Source organism: Trichoderma evansii (genome assembly GCF_050947405.1).
Source record: "Trichoderma evansii strain SZMC 28006 chromosome Unknown GGI43scaffold_5, whole genome shotgun sequence".
Lineage (NCBI taxonomy): Eukaryota > Fungi > Ascomycota > Sordariomycetes > Hypocreales > Hypocreaceae > Trichoderma > Trichoderma evansii.
This window is the reverse complement of record NW_028145201.1, coordinates 1780504-1792408: the sequence shown is the minus strand read 5'-3', so window position 1 is coordinate 1792408 and position 11905 is coordinate 1780504. Positions and strand designations below refer to the sequence as shown.

Here is an 11905-nt window from a genome sequence, read left to right as displayed (position 1 = left end):
CTTCCATCCTGATCCTTGTGGAACGTGATGTGACACAGGAAGCCCTCGTTGAATCCTAGCCACAGCCACTACCTATAATAGCCCTTCACCTCTTGGCTAATTGCATGCATTTACTGGGCTCTCGACTCATGGGGGTAGGACTCCTCTTCATCGTCCTAACATCTACTTTTTCGGCCTAGAACTCCCCTTCAACGCCCTGAGACCCATTGAATTCAAATCAACCATCATCAGCCACTGCATATCTTAGCTTCTGCCGCCGACCGCCGGCCATCCCCCTGGCCTCAGACCCTGCTTTCCAGCTCCTCGTGGGCCATATAACCTGTCTGCGACGCCTCCCATGGGGTAAGTTCTTCGCCTCGCACCAGTTTCGTATAGTAGCTACTGGCTTGGCTTGTATTAGTGCTTGAACTCATGGGCTCCCGTGTTTAAATATCCTCCGTCCATCACACATCTACCTCCTCTCCATCGCCGTCCTGTCGTCATGTCAGTGTCAATTGCCCCAACCGAGACGATAACGTCCTTGTCTCTGATTCCCGAGCTTAACGAGGAGTCCTCAGAAGCCTCAGAGCTGGAGCTATTAAAAGCGTCCTGCATTGTCCAGCAGACGCCCATCTCTATTACGCTAGACGGCTCTTCTATATGTATCCTTGCTTTTGGGATTGTGCTCGCAATTCACTTCTTGGATTCATACCTGGCCGAGGCAGTCGTCGGCCTCGTTCCTCTCGCCCTTCTTATTCACAATGATTATAATAACTTCCTAAGCCTTGGGCCGGGAGGCACACCGTCCACCATCCAAGGCTATATCCGAATCACCTGCTTACGCATGCTCTCTCTCCGCGATCCTTTTACAGCCCCAAAACCGGATCCGAATAGCCAACCCAAAGCAGGAGTTCTAAGGGCCCAAGTGCTACCTTATCGCGCGGGCCCTCGCCCTGTAGTTGCTGGCATCGCACCTCAACGACAGCTCGACCAACATGGTTCCAGACGATGCTATATTGCCCTCCGCCACGCCATGGAAAGGCTGAGCGCTCAGAACCCTACCAAATTCGGCACCGAGCGTTCATGTCTGGAAAAGCACGGCCTGGCCCTATTCGCGAGGCATCCTCTGCAGACCAACTGCCAGGGCGAGATTTGCCACGTCCACGACTCGGATCACTCGATGCACATGAGTCTCCACCCGGATGACATCAAAGAGATCCTGCAAAAGGGTTGGGGACAGAGACATCCTCTGGCGTGGAAGGGCAAGTACATCCAGATGCCCGTCGCTCAAGAGTTTGTGATGATTTACGCTCCCAGAGGTAAGATTTTAACAAAAATTGTTCTTTATAAGGTTTATCTGTCAGAATAACGATGCTTATCAGTTTCTTTTTTTGTACTTCCCGTCTTCTTATTTTGCCTTGTTTATGTGGAGTACTATTGCTTACAAGTATATTACTTATAGATGAGATGGAGCTCGAAATCGCTTGTAAGATTATTAGTGCTGCGATATGGTACACCCTTGCCGAGAGGGTCGAAATGAGCCCGAAATAAGCTGCCGGTTAACACGTCTCTTTTCTTCTGTGATCAAACCCTTTCTTGGATTGACCTTTTATGTTTAATCTATGTATTTTTTTCTTCTTTAGCGAATGGAGTTTTTTTTATTTTCTCCATGGCATATATGGCATGGGTTTTTTCACTTCGGGACGAATTGCGGCATAGCTTATGGAGACAAATCCACCAGCATTATAAGTGGTAAAAAAGCAGATTTATGGGTATCTTATCAATACTACCTCATAAGTAGCCAAATTTAAAAAAAACTTACAATTTGCAAAACAAGCCAATGATTTATGAAATGATAAAAAACAAGCCAGTGCTATACCTCTTCCATGCCTTTAATCTGAATCGTCGCCTGCTTCCTCCTTGGACTTATTAAACTTCTCACCTGATGCTAGTGATGCCTGCACGGTACTGCCGCCAAAGCTCCTCCCGTTCATGAGCTTGATGCAGGCGGTTGCGGATTCGACATCCTTAAACTTGACGGATACCACTCCATCGGGCTCCAAATCGTACAGCACCACGCTGGTCACCGGTCCCAGCTTGGAACATTCGTCTCGGATATCTTCCTTGATTTCTAATAAGGCAGCTGGGTCTTCTTCCAGCTCTTGGAGAGTAAACATGTGCTTCAAAATGACCGTCTTATCTCGCTTAGAGTTGGACGGAGCCAATGTTGTGTATGGTTCGTCATCGTCCCAGTCCGCAAGCTTCGCAGCCAGCTTCTGCGTCTTCTTGATGATTTTCTGTCGATCCCGCTCATTCCTCGGCCTTGCCTGTCCACTCCCGTTGCTTCCCTCGCCGCTTCCACCTGCCGGCTCGTACTGTGTCTTCTTGTAGCTTGAGTCGGCTACCTGGACTCGTATCCGGCCCTCTGTTGTCCCGCCGGGTAAGTATCTGAAGACGGTGTCGTCTAGCAGCATGACGGCCATGTCCACGCTCTGGGGCTTGAAGAAGACGATGAGCGCATCGCCTTTGAAGTTGCCCTCGGCGTCGGTGTACATTTTGATTCGTGGCGCGCCGCTGTCGATCTCCTCAGCGATCACGCCGGCTCTGCGGGAGAAGAGGTCGTGGATTTCATCGATCGTGGCGTTTGTAGGGAGACCGGTCACGTATACGGCGGTGTTCTGCCTAGGTTTTGGAGGAGGCTTCATCTTTTTACTCGGACGCGCTGGCCTAGGAGTTCCATTGTCCTAAGAGATGCATAAGTTAGTGTTAGATATTAATAAAGATTCCATTAATGCTGTGTCTGGGCATTGCGAGAGAGCGAGCTCTGGTGATTCGTGTTTGACAGCTCAACTTACTGCGTCGCCATTCTGTGAGTCGAGCTTCCTCTTCTTGTCTGAAGCTGCGTCATCTGCAGGAGTTCTGCTGTATTCTCTAAGCTCATCTATATCGTCGTCTAATGGTTCCTCTTCTATGACTGTCCATTTCTTCTGTTCGGCGTCGAATTCAAATTCGGTCCCGTCGTCATGGACAGCGATAAACTTGTTGTCGAGTTTGGAGAAGGATATTCGGTCATCGCTGTCGAATTCCTGCACGTCGGTGGGAAAGGGAACGTCCATCGCGTCTATTCTATGGTGAGGAGTGGAGAAAGGTGAGAAGCGCAGGCTGCCTAACAAGCCATGACGGACAATTGCGAGGGAGTAAGTATAAGGTAATGGATTGAAGATATAACGGATGCCTGCCAGCGGCTGCCAAAGGCCTAGCGTCCTGCAGCCCATCATCGGCCCCACCGCCAGCAGCAGTACCTGCATAGCAACTCACAGTGAGGATACTTGCCTGACCTGTGCTTTTTATGGTGAGAATAGCAAGTCTTTAGTATTTTTAAAAAAATGGAGGAAAGAAGGAAAGGCAATAAAATAGAAAAGAAGGCCGTAATCTTGGGGTATTATTTATTTTTCTCTATCTAAAATATACCAACAAGGCCTCCAGCATGGCATTCATGAGACATAACATACACCACTGTAGTCTACTGCTTGTTATCTTTCACCGTCTTCTTTACGCCATCAATAAATGCTTTTACCGCATAATTGCCGCCCATGGGCATTCCAGGCTGAAGATATCCATCCTGTTCAACCTTAATGTTGAGCGCATCGGCAATACTGGGGAGTCCGCCATCGCGAAGGGCCATTGTCAGGGTCCCCAAGGCCTGATGGAACTGAGGGCTTCGAAGCACTTTCTTTAACAGAGCTTGCTTCTTCTCCAATGATAGTGAGTCGTTGGCAGCCTTGATTTGGTTGGCAGTTGGGTCGGATGTGCCATCGTATTCAACTGTGTCGCTGGCGAGCACAATGACAGCGGGCGGGAGGAAGCTGAGAAGAGAGTCCACTTGCTCAGCTGACAGAGTATCGACGATTGGGACTGTGATGGATGTTGGTAGCAGGTGATTTAGGTAGGGATAAGAAATGTCTGCTTGATGCTGCTGCTGTTGCTGCGCGCCGGCAAGACCAGTTTGGCCTCTCAGTGAATCGAGAAAGTTTCTTACTGCAGCTGCGGCATCAGGGGATGAAGACGAAGCTCTGGAAAGAAATTAGCCTCGTCCTCTCCGAGTAATTGCAGTCACGTAGCGAAATCTTGATATAATTGGGCGTAGCTCTTTTCAAAGGTACAAAGATGTTTCTTAGTACACTAATTGGCTTTCAATTTGCCAAAGCATGCTCTTGAATCTCCAGAGACCAGTGTTTGAACCAGCCAACCATGCGCGAAACCATTCATAATCAACCATGAAGAAAAAGGGGGTTTACCTACGCTCTTGCGCCATCGGCTCCGCCTTCTCTGGACTCTTCGCCCTCCTCTCTTACGTCTCCTCCTGTTGCATCGGCACCTGCCCCGCCGCTGCCTCCTCCATGATGTTCTTGACCGTGACCCTCAATGTCTTCCATCGTCTCATCTTCGTCGTCCTGGTCGTCGTTATTGTTTCGAATAGCCGACAGTTCCCGTGTCACATGGACCTCTTCGCCCTGTAGCAGTCTGTGAACAATATCGCCAATCTTGCGATCTCGAGGGCTGAAATGGCTTGCATCCCCACTTCGTCCCTGAGGCTTGGACTGCAGCCAGAACAGGTGGCGCTGAGAAGAAGAGGCAAATTTAAGGACGAATATGCGGCCGTTGGTCTTTGCTGTTGGTTGGGGTGTTGTTTTGTATTCGTATGGGAGAAAGCTACCGTCTGTGGGAACCATGACGAGGTCGAGCTCTGGCTCGTCTAAGGGCTGGTCCCGACGACGCCAGCAGAAGTGTACCAGGTCTATTGCTTGTTAATTTATGTTATTAAAATGTTAGCCTGTCTCCTGCGGTACTGACCATCCTCGGAGTATAGATAGATATATCCAGGTTCGGGCTGTGGCGTGACCTTGTATGGCTTCGACGACGTCTATAACAGTAATGTCAGCGGCGAAGTGGGATAGCTGTAGTTCGTTTGCGGTTGTGCCTTACGTCGACGTCACACTGGCCGGCCTTGAACGTAATTATTGGTGCAATCGGCATTTCGGAATACCCCAGAGAGCTGTGACTGGGAAAGGTTCTTTGGGGTTATGAAGAGGAGATTGGGACGTAATTGAGGTAGGCTTGCTTGAGATGCTCCATATGCAGCGCCGACTTGGTGGCGGGCGGCACTGTAGGCTACAGGAGCTCTTACGTCGAGCTTAGAGCGCAAGAGTGGGGCCACGGGCCGATATTTATCCCATATCGATAAAGTAGCTTTTCCGTCGCCAAAATAAATGAGCTTCCTAGCGATTTTTTTTTTCTTTCCTCATTTTCCATGTCTACTGAATATTTATCCAGCACAGCTGCCTTTGGAAGCTGAATCAAGCTCGATAGACGGCCAGAGATGTGAAGTGCATGTCTCATGCTGGGATTTTCTTGTCATCTGCAACAAGAGGCTTATAATTTGGCTACTAATACTCGAACCCAAGTATTCAGCATTGGAAGACAAGGTAAGACGAAAATTTCTCTTACTTCACAAACCACTTTCCCTCTGGATATCCTGATGAAAAACATTGGTCCGTGTTTCGGAGGCGGACTCAAGACCCGCCGCAAGACGACACAACAAGCACTTGTGCAACACTGAACTCTATTCCATACTCTTTGAAATTTTATGGTCACACGCATCTTGGCAACATTGCTAATCAACATGCTGTATAGATTCCAAACACGAATGATTTGAACTATAATTCAATGATTCAACAATGCCTATGGGCGATTAGTCGTAAAGGAAGCTGTTGAATGACATTGCAACATTGCTGTTAAATCATGATGAAAGGTAAGGCGGAACGTTGGATGCGAATCCATGCACTCTGCATCGTAGATGTCAAAATACAAAATAGAATAGCTCATTTTTCAAATATCAATTTCATTCAACAAATAAATAAATCTACGTCTACTTATGCATGTGATCTTTTGGCATGAATACCTGAAACGAAATCAGCTACCAAGCAATTAAAGCGCTCCATCTTCCTTGGTTTCAGTCGGTGTAGTGAAGTCTTAGACGTGCCAGCTCTCGCGTTCAGTGCCGCCAGTAAGCAGCGATAGCATGGTGGGGTCCAAGCGTGAACTTGACTTGCTAGTCGCCAGACCATAGTCGAATTCCCACCTAACTATGATAAGGCAGTGATTAATCTTTCCCACGGCGCATTTACAGCACTTAAGCAACTTTGATATAGGTTAAAAGCCGTCTCAAAAACCCAAGAACCTATTTACACTCGATAAGAAAGTACTTAGTAAAGCCTAGCCCGTCGTACAATGTATGGAGATTCGGGCATCAAACTGGTACGACTCGCTCATCTACCTTTCTGCAACGCGTCTCACCATTTGCATAGGTCCAACACGCCAAGAGAACGCAGAATCTGGCCCATCTGCCTCCATACCAGACCGAACTTGTTCGAGCAGTGACTAGAGAGGTCAGAGATCTCAACAAGGATGTCGATGATCTTCTCGAGCCCTTTCAAGGCTCATTCGACCCATCAGAAGATCAGGCGGTTGCATATACGTTGCTCGTGAATCACATTTCAATGCGCAGAAACAAGCGATGCTTATTAGCATACCATAGGACTCGAACTGACAAATTGGAAGAACTCGTCTGGAACGGCGCTGATGTGGTTGACTTGTCTGGCCAGCAAGTACGAGATGGCTCATCCAGGAACAGCACAGGATTGACGAGCGGCGATGGATCTACGAGCAGCCTCAGTCCGCAAGAAGAAGACTATGTGCGGCAGTACGGCGATTTGCTGGCAGCATACAAGGGCCAATGGACGGACATTGATCTCACTGGCAGCCTGGAGCCGCCGCGGGATCTCTTCATCGATGTTCGTGTTCTCAAAGATGCAGGAGAAATTCAGACAGAATACGGGTAAGTACTAACCCGAACATGCGATTGGAAAACAATGCTCATGAAGAGGTTGCAGGGCAATTACTTTGACAAAGAACAGCCAGTTCTATGTCCGACAGGGAGACGTGGAACGGCTTATTGCCCAAGGATATCTACAGAAGCTCAGCTGAGTGGATTCAGCCGCAGGCGTGTTATGAGATATACCCATGCAAAGGAGGTATAAACGATTGATATGAGATACAGCTTACAGGGTCATTGGTTTGGATCTGGGGTTTACGGGCTACCAAAAAATGACAGGCGCAACACAAGGTTTAGGGATTTCATTTTGAGCTGAGGGAAAGTCGAAGAGTGCAGCTGCAGCATGATGACATCAATTGCTCTGTTACGAGAATAATGAATAATTTTACGTTTAACTCCCTCTCAAAGTATCGAGCGAGTTAGAAGGGGGATTTCGATGGGCACAAGTCTGGATGCATCCAGATTTCACCACCGCTGTTTCTACTTTTGAGCCTAAAGAGCTCGACACAGGTGACCACAATAGCCAATGCAAGATGATGATATTGGAGGCCTCTTCAAGGATGAATATATATATGATAGTCAAGATATAAAATGAGGGACTTACAAAGACGCCCTGTGATGAGAACGGCTCCAAGCTGCCGGTAGAGGATATCGCGCACTCGTGACTTTCATCGGAGGAATTGCGTTAGATCAGTGCAATATAGCGGATATCACTTATCTATAACATGAACTGTCGACTCCAACCACTAATGCAACTAGACCTGCAGAGGACCTGCAAGAAGTGGGCATCCTCCTACAGTTCGTTGGGTGGGCTAAGCCGGATCGAAGCGCTGCATGTGCATCCAACAGCCGGGGCATTGCATAGTGGTAGTGGTAGCATCGCTAGCAAAGCATGAACTTCCTTTACACGCGATGGCAGTGCTGGAGAAATAGCCCTACCAGCCATCATTTTCCACGGTATTACAATGCCGTAGGGGCAATTGGCCGCATCGGCACTACGACTCGTGATTTGAAGATTGCTATCTGGAGAAGGAAGGTCTATTTTACTTGCACGGGCCCGGCCTCGGCGCCACCGCCCCGGAAATTTCTTGATTTAGCAAAGTTCCCTCGATAGCCGTTATCTCTCTCCATGATGCTGCCGACCCTTTCTCTCTGCATGGGCTTTTCTCTTTTCTCCTCTTCATGGCGCTGCCCTTTAATTCTCCTTGAGTTCCTGCGCCTGCTCTGCGCATAGGCTGACTCTTCGCCGTGATTATTTGTCCGCTGCCTCGCTTGTGCTCTCTCCGAATACATTCCCATCTCCATCTCATGCCGTATCGCCATTGAAGCATCGCCGATCTGCACATCGGCAGAGCTCCACCATTGGATGCTCCCAGCATGTCGTCCTCAGTGTTAGGATTCTCGCCGTGGCGGAAGAGAGCTTCCAGCCTGGCCTCGCAAACAGAGCAATCGCAACACGACCGTCCAGATACAGCTAGCCACGCTGAGAGCTCGACACTGGAGGCCGGCAATTCGCAACACCAACTATTATCTTCATCTGTGGGATCAACGCAAGGCTATAAGGAGCCCATCCGATCATTCATCCATGCCTCAGTACGAGATCAATTGGGTAATTACACTGCGCCGTTTCCATACAATGCCATGCGTCGCTAATAAGAAGAACAGCCCCGGTCGATAGCGCACAGATTGCGAGGAGTGTCCGCGAAGATACAGCTGAACTAGCGAGCTATTTGCTGTCCGATGGCTCAACGCAACGTCGCCCGAGCTTCCTCCAGAGGAATAGACCGTCATTTCCTGACGGCTTTGGGGTGGAATTTGGAGATGCCGACTCCATTGAGGGAAGCGTGCGACGTTCCTCGGGGACTATCCTCGAAGTCTCTGAACCGCCGTCTCCAGAAGAACAAGAAGATGTAGAACGAACTGGGGAGGAAGAGGGACCTTCTGCGCTTGCCAATTTGCTTAAGAGATCGTCTCCCCCATCGTCGTTACCGGAGCAAGCCAACATCCCGCAAGCTCGAGTTAAGAATGCCGACGCCGACCTAGCCCAGTCCTCGCCAATCGACGAGACACGGCATCGTCCAGAGACAGCCGCAACGGAAGCTTCAGAATATACCCCTCTTCTTGGTAGACGAGCATCTGGATCGGGAGATAGTACTAGCGTCGATCTTGAAGGACAAAAGACGCTGGCACGGACGAGATGGCTGCGCGGACTGGTTGAGAGGCGCCAGAAAGCGGAGCGCCATGTTTTTCGGATCGCAAAGATTGCCTCTAGCCCACGTAGCTGGAATGGAAAGGCTATTTGGGAGACTGCTGTTGTCGATCCAGTTTCTTGTCTTCCAGCGGTCGCGGTCGGGTTACTACTGAACATCCTGGATGCCTTGTCATATGGTGAGTCTATCATATACAACCACAAGAAAAATGCAGCTGACCAAACCAGGTATGATCCTGTTTCCTCTTGGAACACCTCTCTTCTCCCACTTAGGATCTGCCGGTATTTCTATATACTATGTCAGCACAATTGTGGCCCAGCTCGTCTTTTCTACTGGCAGTATATTCAGAGGAGCAGTGGGATCTGAACTGGTACGTGCAAGCAATATTGATAGCTAATAAGGTCCTCTAATCTAACCTTAATATAGATCGAAGTTGTTCCCTTCTTTCACAACATGGCGGCCAAGATTTTGGACATTGTTGGTGAAGACAACCCTGATGCGGTTATCGCCACAACGATTGTCGCCTATGCCCTAAGCTCCATGCTGACTGGTTTGGTATTCTATCTCATGGGGAAATTCAAATTTGGCTACATGGTCGGATTCATCCCTAGGCATATCCTGATAGGATGTATAGGTGGTGTCGGATGGTTCTTAATAGCTACGGGTTTTGAAGTCTCAGCTCGACTAGAAGGAAGTCTGGAGTATAACCTCGACACATTGGAGAAGCTCTTCGAAACTAAAACTATCCCGCTCTGGACGTGCCCTCTAGTTTTGGCTATTATCCTATTCTATGGTCAAATGAAAGGCGCGTCCAAATACTTCCTCCCCTTATTCATATTGGCTATTCCCCTCGTCTTTTATCTCTTCGTTTTTTCGCTCGATGTATTAGACCCGAGCACACTCCGAGATCAGGGATGGATTTTCGTAGGGCCTCCGCCAGACGAACCTTGGTGGTACTTCTACACCTTGTACCGTGAGTATTGTCCTTACTACCCAGCGCATCATTTACCATGGCTAATTAATTGAGCAGAGTTTCAACTGGTACACTGGAGAGCCATCGTTGAAGTGATCCCGGCCATGTTTGCTTTGACCTTCTTTGGCATTCTTCACGTCCCCATCAACGTCCCTGCGTTGGCGCTCAACTCTGGAGAGGACCATGCCGATTTGGATAAAGAGCTAAGGCTCCATGGTTATTCTAATTTTGTTTCAGGCTGCATAGGCAGCATCCAAAACTATTTGGTTTATGCCAACACAGTCTTTTTCCTGCGATCCGGAGGAAACAGGCGGCTTGCTGGTTATATGCTTGCGCTTCTCACCTTTGGTGTTATGGTTATTGGACCTAGCATCATTGGATGGATCCCCGTCATGATGGTAGGAACACTGATTTTTGACCTTGGATTTGAGCTACTGCTGGAGGCGGTATGGCTGCCACGAAAGAAGCTCAGACCTGCAGAATTCGCCACAGTTATTGTTATTGTTCTCGTCATGGGTATCTACGATTTTGTAGTGGGCATTGGTGTTGGAATATTGCTAGCATTTGTATCGCTCATTATCCAGACATCAAGACTGTCGGCTATTCGAGGATCCTACGATGGTGACGTTGTTACTTCAACCGTCAGACGCAACCCATCGCATGACAACTACCTGCAAAAAGTCGGACGGCAAATATACATCATGAAACTCACAGGATACCTGTTCTTCGGCACAATTGTCAGCGTGGAAGCCAAGATTCGAGCACTTCTGGACGAGCATACGTTTGCGCAAAAGCCGATTAAATTCCTCGTCCTCGACATGTGGCATGTTAGTGGGCTTGATTATTCTGCCGGCGAAGCTTTTAACACTATTAGCCGGATCTTGAATAAAAAGGGCGTGCACTTTATGTTGAGTGGCATAGATTCCGATAGCGAACTAGGTCGGAGTCTGCGAGCTGTGGGACTGGGAAGCGGCAGTATTGAAGTTATGATGCTGCCTGATTTGAATTCCGCCTTGGAAAGCTGCGAAAACGACCTGCTAAAGACCCTCTACGCCAGGCAAGAGGAGATGAACTCGGCGAATAGCAGCACGGAAAATCTAGATGTGCCAACAACATCGACAGCGTTGGCCTCTTTCGACGCACCGTTCAACTCTCCGCGCCGCAACTATCTTGCGGAGGCGGCTCATGACGCCCTCAACAGTGTTGAAATTCAGCGCCGCTCCAGATGGCAGAGCTTTAATGAACCGCTGCGACTCATGCTGCAGATTTTCCAGGGGCTGAGCGACAAGAATGAAGACTTCTGGTTCCAAGCAACGCCCTACTTTACGCGAAAGGAATACCCTGCTGGGATGGTCTTATTCAAACGCGGCGAACCGGCCGATGGCTTTTACCTTTTGGAGCGTGGTATCATCAGAGCAGAGTACGACCTCCCTCAAGGTTGGCTGTGTGAAAGCATCGTGGCTGGCACTACGTTGGGCGAGCTGCCTTTCTTCTCCGAAACGAGCCGGACGGCAACAGCACAAGTCGAGAGAGACTGCACTGTGTGGCTGATGGATCTAGAATCTTGGAAGAAGCTTCAGCAAAAGGAACCCGAAATTGCAAGAGAGTTTCTCAAGATTTCGCTGAAGTTGACGAGTGAGCGCATGAGTGCTATCACGTCGTATATTTTGACTATAGCTGGATAACCAAGGAACTACTTGTACTGAATTTCGCGTTTGAAAGAGAATAAGGAGAAGAAGAGAGACATATGAAATTGCATTGTTGGATTTTTGATTTAGCGTAAATTGAATTTATAGCGAGATCTAATTTATTTTACTTCAATTATTTATTCCAATTCGTGGCTTCATG

At 48.6% G+C, this 11905-nt stretch overlaps 5 protein-coding genes across 5 annotated transcripts; 3 read left to right on the top strand and 2 right to left on the bottom strand.

Annotated features, from left to right (window-relative positions):
* The first annotated feature begins 54 nt into the window (after nucleotides 1-54).
* Nucleotides 55-1701, top strand: GGI43DRAFT_320761 (uncharacterized protein). Its single transcript, XM_083201849.1, has 2 exons — nucleotides 55-1298; nucleotides 1442-1701. Exons 1-2 carry the CDS (start codon nucleotides 482-484, stop codon nucleotides 1528-1530), a joined length of 906 nt encoding a protein of 301 aa, XP_083062986.1. The 5' UTR covers nucleotides 55-481; the 3' UTR covers nucleotides 1531-1701.
* A 20-nt stretch (nucleotides 1702-1721) lies between these two features.
* GGI43DRAFT_400373 (U2 snRNP complex subunit CUS2) lies at nucleotides 1722-3181 on the bottom strand. The gene is made up of 2 exons (XM_083205462.1): nucleotides 2835-3181; nucleotides 1722-2723 (listed from the first exon to the last, which is right to left on the bottom strand). Exons 1-2 carry the CDS (start codon nucleotides 3093-3095, stop codon nucleotides 1872-1874), a joined length of 1113 nt encoding a protein of 370 aa, XP_083062985.1. The 5' UTR covers nucleotides 3096-3181; the 3' UTR covers nucleotides 1722-1871.
* A 212-nt stretch (nucleotides 3182-3393) lies between these two features.
* Nucleotides 3394-5137, bottom strand: GGI43DRAFT_400372 (proteasome complex subunit Rpn13 ubiquitin receptor-domain-containing protein). Its single transcript, XM_083205461.1, has 4 exons — nucleotides 4966-5137; nucleotides 4834-4903; nucleotides 4282-4777; nucleotides 3394-4052 (listed from the first exon to the last, which is right to left on the bottom strand). The coding sequence occupies exons 1-4, from the start codon at nucleotides 5014-5016 to the stop codon at nucleotides 3503-3505; spliced, it is 1167 nt and encodes a 388-aa protein (XP_083062984.1). The 5' UTR covers nucleotides 5017-5137; the 3' UTR covers nucleotides 3394-3502.
* Nucleotides 5138-5974: 837 nt separating this feature from the next.
* GGI43DRAFT_320615 (DNA replication protein PSF1) lies at nucleotides 5975-7313 on the top strand. The gene is made up of 3 exons (XM_083201847.1): nucleotides 5975-6297; nucleotides 6348-6877; nucleotides 6933-7313. The coding sequence occupies exons 1-3, from the start codon at nucleotides 6271-6273 to the stop codon at nucleotides 7024-7026; spliced, it is 651 nt and encodes a 216-aa protein (XP_083062983.1). The 5' UTR covers nucleotides 5975-6270; the 3' UTR covers nucleotides 7027-7313.
* An 807-nt stretch (nucleotides 7314-8120) lies between these two features.
* On the top strand, nucleotides 8121-11905 carry GGI43DRAFT_320637 (sulfate transporter family-domain-containing protein). The gene is made up of 5 exons (XM_083201848.1): nucleotides 8121-8483; nucleotides 8540-9262; nucleotides 9312-9454; nucleotides 9511-10057; nucleotides 10115-11905. The coding sequence occupies exons 1-5, from the start codon at nucleotides 8252-8254 to the stop codon at nucleotides 11740-11742; spliced, it is 3273 nt and encodes a 1090-aa protein (XP_083062982.1). The 5' UTR covers nucleotides 8121-8251; the 3' UTR covers nucleotides 11743-11905.